This window comes from Eptesicus fuscus, chromosome 14 (assembly GCF_027574615.1).
Source record: "Eptesicus fuscus isolate TK198812 chromosome 14, DD_ASM_mEF_20220401, whole genome shotgun sequence".
Taxonomy (NCBI): Eukaryota; Metazoa; Chordata; class Mammalia; order Chiroptera; family Vespertilionidae; genus Eptesicus; species Eptesicus fuscus.
The window spans coordinates 10518561-10537529 of NC_072486.1; the positions used below are offsets into that span (position 1 = coordinate 10518561).

General features: G+C 40.2%; 1 protein-coding gene across 2 annotated transcripts in view; it reads left to right on the plus strand.

Moving 5' to 3' along the window:
- Positions 1–18969, plus strand: part of HIBADH (3-hydroxyisobutyrate dehydrogenase) — a 91565-nt gene that overhangs the window by 58667 nt on the left and 13929 nt on the right. For both annotated transcript variants that reach the window (XM_008147765.3, XM_054726282.1), the window contains exon 5: positions 18439–18572. In XM_008147765.3, coding sequence (XP_008145987.1) covers positions 18439–18572 — 134 coding nt within the window. The remainder of the gene's footprint in view (positions 1–18438; positions 18573–18969) is intronic.

Sequence of the window (18969 nt, forward strand, 5' to 3'; positions counted from 1 at the left end):
GCTTTTGTGTGTGTGTGTGTGTGTGTGTGTGTGTGTGTTTACAGTTGCTAATCAATTGCCTTTTAAGATAAAACTCAGAAGTTGGATATGCAATGAGCCTGAACTTACTAGCATCTTTGAATTGTAAGTTAAAATGTTTTCAGTATGTCTTATGTGTATATAGGCAGTGAACAGATAGTAGCATGAATTTTGTATTAATGTTGATTTACTTTATGGTTGGATGGTATAGAATGAATGGAGTCAGTTTCCAAGTATTAATAAAACACCCAAGCATGTAGGATAGGTGCTCAGTCACGATTTGTTAATGAATGTGTGACACTTGGGCAGAAGCAGGAGAGCTTTTTAGCACTTTGTATTTGTCCAACAGAATGTATTTTGAGGAGGGGAGAGTGGGTAAAAGAAGTATTTCCCTTTATAGAGAAAAGGGATATTAGCATCTTCAAAGTAATAGTCTTATTTAGGGTACTAAATAGGTTCTTGGAATCTAAGCCAACTCTTTAAGAGAAACAATATAGCATTAGAAAATTATGGGCCACTAGAGGTCAGTGTTTAGTAATCAACTTTTAATGAACCAGAACAGTCAGAAAAGCCAATAAATTACAGTGTGGATTTTTCTAATTATGAATTCATATTTAATCATTCAATGACACGTTAACTGTGGCAGTGGTTCTATGTACTTTGCATATGTGGTTATGCTAATATACTATTATATTTCTCAGATGCTGGTCCTCCATCATTAGAGTAGTACATTGCCAAAGGCATTGTTATCTAGTCTTAATGACCAATTATGAGATGTAATTAACTTTGTTACCACCTCCACTCCTTTCATGGACCAAAAGTTCTTTTGAAAATAAAGATTCACTGTCAATGAAGTTACATTTCTGTGATCACAGAGGTAGTGGTTCTTTCTGATCCATTCCTCCCTCTTCCCCTTGTCTAAAATCTTTTTGCTTCATTTTTGGTTTCCTTTGTTCCCATCCCTGCTCTCTGCTCTGTACACCTGGTTTCTTTCCTCCCTCCTTTGGGTTCCTTTTCCACATTAATATGAATCAGCTGCTTTATTTCCTCAGTGACTGAATATTTTTTCTCAAGCTTCCCAGCCTTGATGAGTGAGTAGAAGAATGTGACTCTTACGCATGTCTGAAAGGAACCCTGGCTGAGCCAGGCAGTGAAGGGCAGCTTGTATGCATGCATGCATGCATGCAAGTGTGCTCCGGAGGCTGCCGCCTCTGCTGCGAGAGGTGACTCTCCTTAGCCTGTCTAGCCCCAAATCCATTCAGGAAAAGGCACATTTCCCTACTTATGTGACAAACATTTGTTTTCTTCATTAAAGGCTCTGTCGGTTGCCCAAGGGAGGCCTCCAAATCATAGTTTAAAACTGAACAAGTGCACATGTCTCTTTTCCTGAAAACAGTCCTGTGCATTCTGCTCAGAAAGCAGGTACAGCAGCATGTGGCTGCTCAGATTTCCTCTGCTTCTTGTTGCCTTTCCCACCCCTGCTGCTGGGCACTGCTGTGCTTCTGTGCACCCTGGGCTGAGGTTTGCTTCCCACTGCACAAGGCACACAGCTGACACATTGTTCACCCAAGCCGCCCCATCTTCTCAGCCTGCCACGCAGGGCCCCCCACAGGCTGGATCCAACTTGCTTTTCTACTTGTCTCTTAGTATTTACGTCCACATGCCTTAGTCATGTACCTCCTCTACTTAAGTCTCTGGTTCTTGTTTATGCCTTTTTTTTTTTTTTTTACTGGGATTTTAACCTTTTCCTCATTTTTTATCTGTCAAACTCTAAGTCCAACACAGATGTCACTTCCTGTAACATCCTCCTTAGGTACAGGTGACCCCTCCTGTGAACCACCATTCTACGAAGGGCACTTACCACGCCACCTTGCATTGTAGTGCCTGTGCACTTGTGTTCTCTCCTCACCTACTTTGCATTTCTGTTGAGTCCAGTTGGTTGGCTCTAAAATTTCCAACCAAAAAAACCCTATGTGGCCTGGTGTCTAGCTTTATAATCTTACTAGAGGCCTGATGCACGAAATTCGTGCAAGAGTAGGCCTCCTTCCCCCAGCTGCTGGCACCAGTTTCCCTCTGGCACCCGGAACCCAGGCTTCCCTCCATCCGCCAGCAGGCACCTGGGACCCAGCTTTGTCTAGAAGGACGTCCAGAAGGACATCTGGTCTAATTAGCATATTAGGCTTTTATTATTATAGATTCCTAGAAAATTAAAATAATTTTATAATGCTAAGGATCTTGCTATTAGGGAAGGTGGTAATATATACTTTGCTGAAAATTTTTTGGTAAAACACAGGCCTTTGTCTAGTAAAATGAGTTCTGTCTGAACACAAGGAATAACAGTCAACTTGTTCTTCTTGGCTGTCTGCTTTGCAATATCACTGGGAATACAGATAGTTCTTTATTAAATCTCCTAAGTGATAAGAAAATGTATTTTATACTTTGAAATGATGCCCCTTGTATTTTCCTAGCTCTATTTTCAAGAAATTGAGAATTTAGTTAAAATTAACCTTTTGCTTGCCCTGGCCGAGTGCCTCAGTTGGTTGGAGAGTTGTCCTGTACACCAAAAGAAATATTTGAGGAAGATTAAGTGAGAGTTAGTATATATGAAGTTTTAATGATTCCAAATTCAGGTGCTTACTATTTTCTGAACAGAACCCATATTTATATACTGTTACATATTTGCTTTTGCAATTCACTTCACTGGAATTTCTCTCTCTGTTCCAAATAATTTCCTGCCAGCATATCATAATCTTAATAATCTTTCCTGGCCCATATTGATGTGATCATTTTAGTGAAGGCTCTCCTACTCTCTTTTCCATTACAAAGGAATGTGATGTTTCCCTCTTTTGAATTTTGAGCATTTTAATGGCAATTAATTTTCTTTGTATTGAAGTTAACCCTTTGCACTCGCTTGCTTTTTTCTTGATTCCTTTATTCTAATGCTAACCGTGTCGAGTCACACTCGACATCCGAGTGCAAAAGGTTAATTTTATAGTACAGTAACTTTTGTCGAGATTACAAAACTTAATTTGAGCAAGAATTTGGTCTTAATTATTTTTGTATACCCTGAAGAGATGAGTAGATTCCTTGTATATAGAACCTATTCAGTAAATAGTTGGTTTATGTATAGTTTTTTGAATGAGATGTATAAAACAAAAAGAAAAGCACAAAATTAAAGTGATCTAGAGGTTCAAGTACTTAATGTTTCCTTTTAGATTACTTTCATGGAAAATATTCATAAACTTGATTGACTAGTTGGATGAAATTTCTTAATTTCACTTGTGAAATTAGGTGCCATAAAAGCAACATTCTGTTGTTGTAAATTTTTAATGGAATACAGGTACTAATGGTAAAGGTGAAATCTGTTTTATAATCAGAATAGAGTTAAGGATATCCTGGTATAAAAATAAGATGAAAATCCACCTTTCCTTTGACATTTAAGGACCCATTTTGTTTCTTTACATAGATATCTACTGCTTCTGGCAGTATGGTGGATTAAAATATTGTGCTGTCATACAACACCCAGGTGTTGGATAAATTAACAACAGAAAAAAAAAAAAAACACCCATATTTTTAATGCATATCAGATCCTAAAAAATAAGGGAAATTCTCAGTGACCAAATAATTGACTAGTAACCCGAAATTAGAGTGATAAACCCAGAAGCTCTGGCTACCCTGGAGGGCACATGTTAATTTCAGGAACCAGGGGCTTTGGGGATTAATATTTATAGGTGAAAAATCATGGGGGTAATTGAAAGCTAGGCCCTGTGTTCACACAAAGTGAGAAATCTGACCTCTGCCTCCCATTGCTCTTCCCCCCAAAAGCCAAAATAACTGGAGGCCATTTCCCCAGGGAAAAGGGTGGCCTGTGGATAATCTGCCTGCTAGTGGAAGAAACTAATTAGGAAATCTGACTGTCTGTGCTGGTTATAGGTTGGGAAATAAAATAGTTTCCCCTGAATCTTTGAAACAGTAGGTGTGATCCCACGGGTACAGAGTTCAAATTTAGCTCACCCAATTGGAAAAAACCCAACTAATAAAATTATGGTCTTCTGCGTTGGTAGGGTCTGTCACCCACAGAATGAATAAAAATTATCTCTGGAGAAAATCATCCTCAACCCAGAACTGGAAAAATTCACAAATATTAAGCACAGTAAATATGAGCTCTCAAAAAAAAAAAAAAAATTCAGACACGTAAGAAGACAAGTCATTAGACCAAGAGTCAATAGGAACAAATTTAATTCCTAAGAACTACAGATACTAAAATTTCCAAAACAGAATGTAAAATGACTATATATAAAACATTTAAAGAAATAAAAGATAGAATTGAATATAAATGAACAAAGAACAAGAGAATATCAAATTAGGTGGAAAATCATTGAAATTTAAAAATTAATAGATGAGATAAATGGCCAATGGGAGCTGAAGAAAGAATTAGTAAATAGGAAGAGAGATCTAAAGAAATAACCCAGTGTAGTACAGAAAGACTTGGAGATGGACAATATGAAAGAAAGGTTGAGAGACATGGGTACATGGCTAGAAAGAAAAAAGTCAAACATGCATCTGATTGGAGTTCCAGGTGGAATTGTGGGAAATGGTCAATATGATAATGTCTGAGAACTTTCTAGGATAGACATAAATCCACAGAAACAGGAAGTACAAGGTACACCAAATAGGAGTTAAAGAAAAAGAAATCTTGAGGAGAACCAAGATGGTAGCATAGGTAAACACCTGTACTTGCTGCCTCCCACAACAACATCGAAATTACAACTAAAATACAGAACAACTATCACCAGAACCATGGGAAAGCTGGCTGAGTGAAAGTACTACAATTAGAGAGGTAAAGAAGAAAGTGCATTGAGACTAGTAGGAGGTGCGGAGGCATGAATGGGCTGGCACCCAGGTGTGCTGCTTTTTTAATCGGGAGGGAGATACAAGCTTCCGCTTGCTCTGAGCTCCAGTGCTGGGTGAGACTCTGGGGGACCCAGACACATATGGGAAGAAAGTGGACTGTCTGGCATTGGGGCAGGATGCAGGGGCGGCTTTCTTCCAGATGGAGGTGCTCACAACGGTCGTTGTTCCTGTGCTGGGACCTCCCCGGTGCAGGGCTGACTGGCAGCCATTGCTTTTTGCTTCGCCCTGGAGATTCCCTGAGACCCTGCCCCACCCAATTTACAACCCCACCCAAGCTGTGTGCAGCAGCTTTTGCATATGAATGGCCTGCCCTTTCTCAGCCTAAAGCCTGTCAAACAAGCTACAGCTGGATCAGGGAGCCCCAAAGCTATCAAAGCAAGGCACCAGCCTGCCTTGCTTCACAGCTGGGACTCATCTGGGCACTTCCAAACCCAATACAAAGAGGAGGAATCTGCAGATCTCTCTGTAGCTCCTGCTGGGTGGCCCCAGGCAGTGGCTGACTTGCACCTCCTTGGAGATCCAAGAGCCAGTGTACCCAGTGGTCAGTGTGAGACCATACCAGACTATAATTCTTCACATCCATAAGTTACACACCCAAGGGATAGATTCAATGAGCACCAAAGCCCCACTGAAGCAAGTCCTGTTCCATAGGGGTGTCTCCTGCACAGCAGCTCTCACATTGTAGACACAGCGGGTCCTCACAGCCAATTGGTCTGGAGGTCAATTCTTCCCAGTGATACCAACAGCAATCAAGGCTCAACTACAACAAGACTGTTCACAAAGCCCACAAAGGGGTGCACCAAGAGTGTCCACCTCAGGTGATTGGGGAGGCTGAGCCACTGGGCCCTATAGGATACTTACTACACAAGGCCACTCTATCAACTCAAGGAGACTTAGCAGCTACCCAATACATAGAAACAAACACAGGGAAGCAAAATGCAGAGACAAACATGTCACAAATGAAAGAAATGGAAGAAAGCAAACTACTGGATATAGAATTTAAAATCACAATTATAAGGTTACTCAAGAATCTTCTAGAAACCTCTGAGGAACTTAGTGAGAACTTCAAGGATCTTAGTGAGAATGCCAAAAAAAATGGAAAAGGACCAGTCAGAAATTAAGCATACGCTGACTGAAATAAAGAATAATATACAGAGATTCAACAGTAGACTAAAGGATCCTAAGAACCAAGTCAAAGATTTAAAATATGAGGAAGCAAAAAACCCAACTGGAAGAGCAAAAAGAAAAAAGAATCTAAAAATATGAAGATAATGTAAGGAGCCTCTGGGACAACTTCAAGTGTACCAACATTTGAATTATGGAGGTACCAGAAGAAGAGAGAGCAAGATATTGAAAACCTATTTGAAGAAAGAATGAATAACAGAAAACTTCCCCTACCTGGTGAAAGAAATAGACTTACAAGTCCAGGAAGCACAGAGAATCCTAAACAAGAGGAATCCAAAGAGGACCACACCAAGATACATCATAATTAAAATGCCAAGGGCAAAAGACAAAGAGAGAAAAAGCAGCAAGAGAAAAACAGTTAGTTACCTACAAGGGTGTACCCATAAGACTGTCAGCTGATTTCTCAACAGAAACTATGCAGGCCAGAAGGGAATGGCAAGAAATATTCAAAGTGATGAATAGCAAAAACCTACAACCAAGATCACATTTCCCAGCAAAGCTATCATTTAGAATTGAAGGTCAGATAAAGAGCTTCACAGACAAGAAAAAGCTAAAGGAGTTCATCACCACCAAACCAGTATTATATGAAATGTTGAAAGGTATTCTTTAAGAAGAGGAAGAAGAAAAAAAAGGTAAAGATAAAAAATCATGAACAACAAAGTGACAACAAATACATGTCTATCAACTAGTGAATCTAAAAATCAAATGAATAAAAAAATCTGATGAACATAATAAATGGTGAATGTAATAGAATCAGGGCATGGAAATGGAGTGGACTGGCAATTCTGGGGGGTAAGGGGATGTGGGAAGAGATTGGACAAAGATCTTATATGCATGTATGTAGTACCTATGAACACGGACAGTGGGGTGGCGAGGGCCTGGGGTGGGGTGGGAACCGGGTGGAGGGGAGCTATGGGGGGAAAAGAGAGGGACATCTGTAATAATTTGAACAATAAAGATTTTTTTAAAAAGGAAAAGAAATCTTACTATGTACATGGAGGTAAAATTGGAAAATCCCAATAAGGAGAGAGATTTAAAACAACTAGAAAGAAAAGACAGATTACCTACTAAAGAACAACAGACAGATACCAGACTTCCTCCTTCCCTTCAGAATTATTGTGGTATAATTTGTGTTCAGTTCACTCATTTTAAGTTTAGAAATGAGTTGGGACAATTGTATATAGTCATAAACATTATCATAATTAAATATACAATATTTTCATCCCAGAAAGTTCCCTCATGCCCCTTTGTAGTCACCCCCTTCCCCCAGCTCAAGATAATAACTGATTTACTTTCTTTTATTATAGTTTTGTCTAATCTAGACTCTCATGTAACAATATAAGTAAATATGTATGTAGGATTCATACAGTATGTAGACTTTTGTGTGAATTGCAGACTTCTTAAGAGCAATAGTGGAAGCCAGAAGACAGTGGAATAATATGGACAAAGTACTGACAGATAACTTGTCAACTTAGAATTTTCATCCAGCAAAACTACTCTTCAAGAATGATAGGTTCCTGTTCTGGTTAAGATTGGAGTGAAAACACTTGGCCCTTTTCTCCTACTGAATGTAACAAAAAACCTTGGACAGAATGAATGGAACAGCTGTTTGAGGACTCTGAAAAGTAAATGATAACAAATAGATTGGAAAAGGAAAACAGAAGCTGAGGTGCAAAAGCTCCGCCAGCGATTTCCTGAAGCCCTCTTCCCCTCTTTGTATTTCCCAGCTTGGATTCAAAGGCAACATGAATTCTGGAACTGTGCGTGAGTGGGAGAAGGGGGGAGTTTTAAGAGGGGAGCTTTCTAGTCCAAGGAGCAGAAAGGAGGGGCCTATGAGACAGAGAGAGGGGGGATAAATTCTCTTTTTTTCCTCCCAGCTCTGCCACAAGGCAAGCCTTACTCCTGAAACTGATTTTGTAGTGGCAGTGGTCGCTATGCAGACACTTAAAATTTTGAGGGAATAGAATCCTTCTCTCTGACCAGAGGAATATGGTCCAAGTGTGGAGGAATCTTTGATGCTTTTATTATCTTTATTCTTCTGCTCCTTGGCCCCAGAGACTAACCTTCTGTAGAAATTGCAGGACTTTATAGCTAGCAATGGTTCTCAACCTTTCTAATGCCGTGACCCTTTAATACAGTTCCTCATGTTGTGGTGACCCCCAACCATAAAATTATTTTCGTTGCTACTTCATCACTGTAATTTTGCTACCGTTATGAATCGTGATGTAAATATCTGTGTTTTCCGATGATCTTAGGCTCTACAGCAACGGTTCTCAACCTGTGGGGTCGCGACCCACGGGTTGAGAACCGCTAGCAGGGTCGCCTAAGACCGTCGGAAAAGACAGATATTTACATTACGATTCATAACAGTAGCAAAATTACAGTGATGAAGTAGCAACGAAAATAATTTTATGGTTGGGGATCACCACAACATGAGGAACTGTATTAAAGGGTCACGGCATTAGAAAGGTTGAGAACCACTGAGCTGGAGGATCAGAAGGAGAAGACTGGAAGTGTGGGGGTACTGGAGTGTTGGGGTTCACAGAGAACTCAAGAAAAGGGGCCCCATAATGTTACATGCACTTTGGGGGCCATCCCAGAGCCATACTGCATTCCCCCAAAAGACTTAAGAACTTAACTATGGGGTAGACAGCCTCCCACATGTCAGACTGGCCCCTGGCTGATGCACATGCAGGACAGATTCAAATACTTTGTAACTGAACTGACATTGGACCCACAGCACCCAGAAGGCAGATTGCGATTTGTAGCTTGACCGTAACCAGGTTGATTGCCTGGTAAAACAAACAAATGGACAAAAACCAAAACATAAATTTCTTCATAGAACTTGAACAAGACCCAGAGTCTCATAACATGCAATATTCCAGATGTCTATGGTATGATGAAAAATTACTTGACATAGAAAGATCCAGGAAAGTCTGATAAATTCTCAAGTGAAATGACAGTCAAGATGCCAACCCTGAGATTATGCAGATGTTTCATATCAGGCAGTGACTTTAAAAACAGCTATTATAACCATGTTCCAAGAAGTAACGGAATAGAGCTATAAAAAAGAATCAAATTGAAATTTTTAACTGAAAAATACAATACCCAGAAATTAAAAAAAAATTACTGAATTTCTTCAAAAGCAGAATGGATCTTACAAAGGATAGAGTCCGTGAATATGAAGATAGAAGTGGTGCTCAACCTGTGTGGCTCAGTGGTTGAGCACCAACCTGTGAACCAGGAAGTCATGGTTTGATTCCTGGTCAGGGCACATGCCCAGGTTTCGGGTTTGATCCCCAGTGGTGTGTGTGTGTGTGTGTGTGTGTGTGTGTGTGTGTGTGTGCAGGAGGCAGCTGATCAATGATTCTCATTGATGTTTCTATCTCTCCCATTCCCTTTCTCTCTGAAATCAATTATGAAGATAGAAGTGGCATATCTATTCTGAACAACAGAGAGAACAAAGACTTGGCGGGGAGGGGAATGTACAAAGTCCCAGGATTCTGTGAGATAATATCAAAAAGTCTAACGTTTGTGCCATTAGCATTCTAAAAGGAGATGAGAGAGTGAGGTGCAGAAAAAAAATACTGGAAGAAAAAATGACTGTGAAAGCAGACTGTGAAAGTCCTTTGTTTGACAAAGGACAAACTTATAAATACAACAAGCTCAGCCTGAAGCAAGAGAAGCTCAAAGAAATCCATGCTCAGATCCATCATGATCAAACTACCAAAATCCAGAGAAAAAGAAATCTTGAAAGCAGCCAGAGAAAAAGGATGCATTACAGGGAAACAGTGATTTGAAAGATTCCAGAGAAGCCAGGAAGTGCCCAGAAGGCAGGGGAACAACATATCCAGAGTGCTGAAACCAGAATTCTATAGATGGCAAATGTCTTTCATGAGTGAAAGTGAAATAGAGACATTACCAGCTAAAGGAAAACTTCAGCAGACATGCTCTAAAAACATCATGTACTGTACCTAATAAAAATTACCCAAAATAAGCCTGTCCCGCGTGGCTCAGTGGTTGAGCGTCAACCTATGAACCAGGAGGTCACGGTTCGATTCCTGGTCAGGGCACATGCATGGGTTGCAGACTCAATCCCCAGTGGGGGGTATGTAGGAGGCAGCCAATCAATGATTCTCTCTCATCATTGATGTTTCTATCTCCCTCTCCCTTCTTCTCTGAAATCAATAAAAAATACATTTTTTAAAATTACCAAAAAGAAAAAAGCAAACAAGTGTGGAACCACAGGAAAACTTGATAAAAGTTCCACCGTCATAGAAGGATACTTCAATATACCTCTCTTCAGCCATCAACCTCAAACAACAAAATAATAAGATAAATTTGAATAACACTTGTTTTTCTCCTCATGCAAACTGGAGGGGGGGGAAAACTTGTAGAGTGGGGTGGAATATGGCAGTGATTGGATTGCTCGGAATTGACTTATTAGCCTTGTTTTACTTTGTGATTGTTAATGCTGAAGGCAAGGAATGGATAGAAAATGTATAGGAACGTATCTGATTCCTGTCATAGAAAAAGGTAGAAAATTATGCAACTTCTAAAGAAAGTAAAATAGAAGGACATTTAGGTTGTAAGCTATTGAATGCAAGATTTCTTATTTGGCTATTGAGAATGATTTTTAAAGCTGGAAGATACATTATCTACAAGATGGGAGTTTTGAAAATCACATTCTCCACAGGCGTTAAATTAACTTTTCCCTTGGACTGCAGATACTTAGCTTTCAGGAGCCTCGTGCTTCATTGCGATCCCGTGTTATCCACCATCTAGAATTGGGGTGAATGTCAGAGAATTCATTTTCTAGTGATTTTCAAAATAAATGAAAAGCAAACCAATTCATTCTCTGATTTACCTCACCCACCTTTCCAAAACCCCACTCTGCATTCTGTCTGACGGCCTCCGTACTGCGCTGATCCTGCTCAAGCCAGCCCAGCTCCAGGCGGAACATTCTGTTGCTCTTTCAGCATAAGCAGGTCTATTGTGATATTTATCTGAATTCAAACAAGGCTAATTAAAAGAGCTGCTGACAGTTGTTGTGATCTGACTTTGACTGCAGCTTGATGGTCATTATGGGTAAATAATGAACCAGGTCTGCAAATGTAGCAGCTGCCAACTTGGGATAGAAGAACGGCTATTGCTTCCAATTTAAGGATCTATCGACCGCTTCCCTTCTCCCTGCAGATCTTCTGCAGAAAACGGATGTTTTCTGCTGTGGTGTATTGTGGTTTCAGCTGTTTCAGATATAGCCTATAATTTCCTTCTTTAATATTTAACTTAGGACATTATTAGCTTTCAGCGTTAACAACTTTTCTATTTTGAAGAAGTTCAGCTTTGTCCTTGTGTCTGCCATCACTAGCTAACCTGCTGTAGCTTATTTATATGTGTTTAATTTGTATTGTGCAGGACACAGCTAGTCTAGAAGAGCAAGGTTTAGCTTTGTGAAGGTGTTTCAAAATCCTATGTATTTAGGGGTGTGTGTGTGTGTGTGTGTGTGTGTGTGTGTGTGTGTGTGTGTTTTAAGAGATAGATGCATATCCCTTGCTTTTGTTTTCTTAAAGATAGACATTTCCTGCCAAACCTTAGTTTTGGGTTTTGTTTACCTCATCAATGACTTAGGAAATATTTTGATGCAAAGCTCTATCAATTCAGAGGAACTGTAGTGACTTTCATTAAAATGCAATACTGAATATAGTGTCACTCCATCATGAGTTTTTTCCTTGTCTTATTAGCAAGTAGGAACAGGTGCACTAAAAGTAAGCAAAAAGGCGCATTGCATTCATAGATTAATATACTTCCCTGCAGGTTTTCCACTCTTATACAATACAGCTTCTGGATTTAAAAGTCACATTCTAGAATTTAACACCAGCCAGTACTTAACAGTACATCCCTAGCATTTGTTCACCTGCCATGGAGAAGGCTGTGCATTATGCAAAGTCTGAGGGATACGGTGGTGCTCTCTGCATAATGTAGCAGAGCTTTGAGATCTTGCTGGGAGGAAATGATCCCAAACATGCCCCTGAAAGACAAGTCCTATTTTGAAAAATAATGATGAAAAATTGCTTAATTCTCCATGTATTTGTGTCTTTGTTTATTTCAGGATAACAAACTAAACTTTGTTTATCTGACTCCAGAATAGTACTGAGTTTTTGCTATTCCATTTCCAGCTTGGATAATACCAGAGATAGTGTTAACAAGGGGTTATGTTATGCTGGCTTATGTTAAACCAGATCACCCCCTAACATGTGCAGAGCCATTCATCTGTGTCACCAAAACCCAAGAGAACATCTGACATGGACTCTGAAACAGAAACAGTGATCACTTACAAATCAAACATGGCACGCTCTAAACTGATTGTGCACGGCAATCTTTTCTAGAAAGGACAACTAATTGAACATGATAAAGTGTAAAGTTAATTAACACCCTTAAATTTGTTGATTACTTTCACGGGATTATATTGTTCGTTGAGTAGCAGCTTTCTGTCCCAGCTGTCGCCTTTTTCAGCGAATGTCGCTGGTAAACAATAGAGACACCATAACAAGTCGTAAATGGTCCCTGTGACAGCAGCCCCTTGTGAGGCTGCATCTGTAGAAAATGATTAGAACAATTGCATTTTAAAGACGGCTCACATTGCAGCCCAGGTCCCATTGGTCCCCTTCTTGATCTCTTTTGATGGCAGACTGGTTAAAACATTTAAGTTCTTTTGAGTAAATTAAGTGATTTACTACGTTTTGCTATATATCAAGGAGAGTGCTTTGGTGGCAAGATTTTTACAGTATTAAAGACATATCTAATTTTTTTCTGGAGTTTCAAGTTTACTAGTATTACAAAATTTGCGAGAACTAATATTTTTAATAAGAACTCCCACAAACATGGGAGCAAAGGAGAGCAGGGGAGGGAGAAGGGCCCCAGGAAAAGTAGTCTAGTCTCTAAAGTTTCATTCAGGTGGGTCCGAGGGGTGGACCCTCGTCAAGGGCAGCCTCTCCTCTTGACCACTAGGCACTCCAGGCCGTCGTCCCAGCTCAGCAGGTATTTTGGATAAGACACTTCTGAAGGCCATGGCGATGCCAGATACCCTCCTGATGCAAATCCCATGCAGAGAACTCGGCAGTTTGCACACCTCCACAGTCGCTGGACCAAGTCCTCTCACACATGGCGTGTATGTCTGGCACCGCTCTCACCTGCAGCTGTTTGTGTCCAGCCTCTAGCCATCCACAATTTTTAAAAAGTATATTGGCTTGACTCTTGTCCTTTTGAGATGCTGCCTGTTAGTAGACAGCCTCCAAGACATGAATCTTAAGAAAAAAACTGAAGATCCTCCTAACTACCATCTGCCTGTGGCCAGAGGGGGAGGCTGGGGTCCCACCACCACTGCTGGTGCTGCTGCGGCTGTGGATGGTGGGGGAGCCCCAGAGCAATACTGGGGGGGACTGAGCTGAGGGTGGGTGTCCTTGACTCTGGACTGGGTAGAGGCATGGTGGTCCTCCTTTCCACACTGGCTGGGGGAGTGGGCATCCTCATTTCCACGCTGGCATGTGTCAGCACATCATTTGATGTACGTTTTAGATTCCTATCTCTTCCCTCTTTGGATTTGAAGGCCTCTTTCCAGTAGCCATAGAATTGAAAGTGATGTCCTATTTTGAGTTCTACTGGTTATCCTAAGTTAGCAACTCTTGCAGAATAGTTTTTCTGTCAAAACTTTTGGTTCTGCTTCTCAGTAAGACTGAATTCCAACTTCCAATTCTTTGCTACTGTTAGGCCAGAGTTTTCGACATGTTCAAGCCAAGTAGATTTACTTGCTCTGTTCAATTTTTCATAACATTTGTATGATAACTGTGTAAAATACCTTTTCGATGCATTCTTTCATTTGAGCTTCAAAGTAAGTGTAGCAAATGTTTTTATCACCATGTTCAGGTAGAGGAATTTAGATTGAAAGGTATTATAACTTGTCCAAGCAGTGTGACCTTCACTCCAGGTCTGTTAACTCAGATCAGATGGTCTTCATTTTACGTCTTCATGATAACGTCTTTATATATGTGTACTTATGCTTGTGTGCATTTATGCAACCATAAATGAAAGTTGAGCTTTTATGATAAGCTAGAAAACATTGTCTTACTTAGTCTTAATTAGTATTCTTGGTCATTTTTATTAATCATTGATTTCTTCACTGCCTATCTTCTAAAAAGACAATGACTGTTTATCAGAGAGATGCTGTGTGCTGGGTGCTAAGAATCAAACAGCTCATGCCTAGAAGGATCTTAATGAGGCACCCCAGAAAAAAGATTTATTATTGGAGCTATCACTAGAAATGTTACAAGAATAGAGAAAGGGAGTCATCGTCATGCACGGCTTCTCAGAGTTAACATGAGTTGTCTTGAAAGATAAGCAGGAATTAGCCAGGCAAAGAGAGAAGGGAAGGAAATTTCATATAAGGGAACAGCCCAGGCGCGTCATAGATGCATGAAGAATCATTGCACATGCCAGCCTCTGTAGTGTTTTCAGTATGTGTAGCATCATAGTTTTTATTGCAGGGGGTAGAGGAGGAAACCAGGGAAGTGGTTAGAATTCATTGACAAGAAAAATAAAAATTAAAAAATTAGAAACTATTTAAAGAGATAGAAGAGAGTTACTGCTTCATAAGACTCAAAAGGCTTGATTCTTAGTAGGTTAATTTTGTTGAGTGAATGAAACAAACAAGGGCAGCATTCTTGTCACTTTCCCATACACTGTGCTGCCACTGAAAGATGTCTCAGGAGTTCTTCACTGTCATCGGAACATCACTGGCCATGGGCTTCCTGCTTCCATTGTTCATAGGTTCAGCTCCAGCCAGCTAAGATTAAGCCAGAAAGGCTAAAATTATCCCAGAGAAGACAACGGTTTAGATACCAAATTTGAAAGGACTCCAGGCAATATTATATAGGTAAAGATTAAACTCCCACCTCACCAACTGAAGTTGTAAAATTATCTATCTATCTATATATATAAAGAGCCAGGATCGTAACATCCAAAACGACCGAAGGCTCGACTGAATGCCAGGCTGCGCGTGCAGCAGGCGAGTGGGCTGACCTGCTGACCTCTCGGAGAGAGAGAGAGGTGAGGCTGATGCCGAGGCCCAGAGAGAGAAGCAGGGTGATCAGACCCTGCTTCTCTCTCCCGGCCTCGCCAGCAGCCAAGCCTCTCTCTCTCTACCAGAGGTCAGCAGTTCAGCACGCTCGCCAGCAGCCTGGGGCAGCTGCTGATCAGCCCCGCCTCTATGATTAGGCCCGGAGATGCTGACTGGCATAGAAACTGACCAATCAGAACCTACTCTGGGCGAACTGCTGCAAAGGCAAAACCTAAGGTGGGGTCTGAGGAGGGGTTTTAAGGGCAACAGCTGTTTGGTGTAAGGTGTAAGGTAGTGATTCAATTTTTTAATGATCGGTTTGGCAGTATAGTGCATATGGCTGGCTGTCAGTCCAGATATAGGGATTATGTGTTTTTGTCTGCCAAGAGCATCTCCTCCCCGCCCCCATTTAACCCTACCAGACCGCTGTACCAATTTTTCGGTAATTTCCGAATCTGCTGCTATACCGCTGTACCTAATTTTCGGTACTTTGCCTAGTACTTGAAAAAAATGTGTCACAAACTAAAAATAACCAACCAATCGTGGTCATACCTCATGGTTAGCCATTGCAAATGTCTGCCCCCATGTGTTTGAATTGACTTTGTGTGGTTTGATGTGAAAAAATTCTGAAAATTCACAATGAAACGAGTGGCTGATGAACCAAGCACTTCAACAGGAAAGCGAAGTAGGTCTAGGCTTATCACAGTCCAACAGGTGATCAATACTTTGGTTGATTCAAACTCTGAGGTGGAATATTGGCGCTAGATGAAAGGTAGACCTATTTTCTGCAATGTCTCCAAGTTCCATCTTATTCTAACCACTTGTTTGCATGTAACTAACATTTTTCTATATCATGTTGACTTTTTCTCTTTAATGCTCAGGAGCCCAGGTATAGGGGACAGTTAGGTTCAGGGCCTCAGGTCTGGTAGGGTTAAGCAATCCTATCCTATATAATCTATCTATACTACTAAAAGGGTAACATGCTAATTAGACCAGGTCGACCGGCCATCTTCCAGACATCCGACTTCCTTCTTGACAAAGCCATGGTGGTGGGGGCTGAGGCAGAGGCAGTTAGGGGCGATCAGGCCGGCAGGGGAGAGCAGTTGGGGTGACTAGGCCGGCAGGGGAGGGCAGTTAGGAGCTCAGAAAATAATATCCTACATTCATTTTAGGATAATTTAGGTCTTAATTTTGCCTTTGCAGTGAGACTAGGTTTGATAATATTGTATGGTTAGACGAATATGTATGGAAAGATAGTATTCAGTCTCAAAGAATGCCAAAAGTTTAGAATGTACATTGGAATGTAGGCTATGATAGTCAGAAATAATTATACCACCACACTGAGAACAAGAAAGAGTAGAAATACCACAGACCTCTGAATTAACAGATGAATTAGTCTTGCTTTCGTGGTCTTCTCTTGTGTAAGTAACTGATTTCTTCTTTTTGAAATATGTGTTTGAACAAGTGAGAAAGTACACCTGTCAAAAGATTAACCAGCTGAGAACCATTGTCAGCATTAATTTTTCCTTTAATAAATGACTCTCTGAAGCTATTTAGCAGTCTGTAATCTGGATACAAAGCTAGTGACCTATGATGGATAGTGCTGGATTTGTTTGTAAGCTTTGACTTAAATTGTCTGCCTAATTTCTCTAAGTCAGATCAACAGGATTAGAAGTAAGGGTGGTTATGTGGTTTAAATAAAAATGGCTATAGAAATTGAGAATAATAATTGTAAAACATTAACGATCTACCATCTTGGTGAAAAATTAAAAACTAAAAAAAATGATAGTCACTTAAACGTCAGTGTTATCAGAATGGTCAAATGACACAGATTGGCTAATTAAAAGCATTTTTTATAATTGGGGTTTTGTACATAATCAACTCCAAAGTGTGTCTGAAAATATATTGAAATAATGTAATTTAACTGTATGTATGAGCCTCTCAGGCCTTCACCACATGTGGCTACCCCTTCTTCCAAAATTGTTTGGCTAACATAATGCTGACTTCTTTTGCTTTTAATAATTAGTTAAAAATAGCATGACCTATAAAATAGAAAGGCTACTTGACTTGGCAATTGCAAAATATTCACAATTTGAATGAAATAGGGCTCTCCTCACTTGGGCTTTTTATGTATAAAAACTGTGTATTTCATTGAATAAATTAAATTCAAAAGTAGGCTATTACTTGCAGCTGTCCATTCTAATGGCCAGATTTGATACATAGTGCAGACAATTAGGGTTTTTTATTCCTAGCTGTACTATAAAATAAGTTGTAAAGGCAAAAATTGTACTAGTATAGCTCTTCTAATACTTTCCTGGATTTGAACAACAAAACCTAACTTGAAAACTTTGAATTAAGATTTCTCTAATACCAAAAACAGTAATAATATCCTTGGTTTTATTTTACAGTTAATACAAATGTGGATAAATAAAGCTCCCTCCCCTGCCACCCCCTTTTCCCGCCCTTTTAGGTAAGTCTAGGGCATATTTTCTGTGCTAAAGTAGAAGTTGTTTCTTCACTCATTTTCAATTAATGAACATGCATCAGATGCTTATAAAAAGATGCTAAGGACTGGCCAAACCAGTGTTAGTTTATTTGTTCTTCCTGCTCATATCACTAGGAATGAATTGCCCAAGAGGTAGATAGCAGGAGGTAAAAGGAAAATCAAATAATATTGGAAAGTGCACATCATTGTAATCACTCTAAATAAGCAACTATTTTCTCACTGAAATGCCTACTTTGTTTATGGGAGAAAGCTGGTCGCTCTTCGTGGATCTCATCTGTAGATAATGTGTGGAGAGCAAGCGTGTGAGCCACAGACCCAAATTCAGACTCGGGCAGTAAACTCCCCTGGCTGCTCCCATGCTGGTTGGGGCACAGATGACCTTTTTCATACACTTTCTGTTACTGCTGAGTAGGTTACTTAGAGGCATAAGAGATGCATGGGAATGATAAAATTCACATTTCAAATTCCTATGTCTGTCCTGCCATGATTGTACCTAAATATTTAAGATGAATTGAGGGTTTGACTAAATCTGTCTCTTTTGGCTTGTGATTAACCTACATGATATTTGATTATTAAAATATTCCAGGAGAAATTTAGAGTGTCTTGCACATACCTGACAAATATCATTTGGAAGCAAGATGTTTTTAGTTGGTTTGGGGATGTCTCTCATTTTACTCTCCCTTTACCCCAAACCATTCAGGTGTCGGAGCTGCTCGGTCTGGGAACCTCACGTTCATGGTGGGAGGAGTCGAGGAGGAATTTGCTGCTGCCAAGGAGTTGCTGAGCTGCATGGGCTCCAACGTGGTGTACTGTGGTGCTGTTGGGACTGGACAGGTAACATATTAGTTCATATTAATGGCCCTGGCTTGTGGTGTAAAGTTGGCTAATGTTCATTTCTCATTCCTGACCATGTTGTTATTCCTACTTACCCTGTTCAATCTGTGTATGTTTTGTTGGCCCAAGTATTCTTAAATTAATTTGAAATAAATTAATTTTTCTTCATTCATGTTGGAATTAAACAGACATTAGTCAACTTTTTTATTTTTATTGCTTTTTTACAGAGAGGAAGGGAGAGGGAGAGGGATAGAGAGTTAGAAACATTGATGAGAGAGAAACATGGATTCAGCTGCCTCCTGCATACTCCCCACTGGGGATGTGCCCGCAACCAAGGTACATGCCCTTGACTGGAATTGAACCTGGGACCTTTCAGTCCGCAGGTCGATGCTCTATC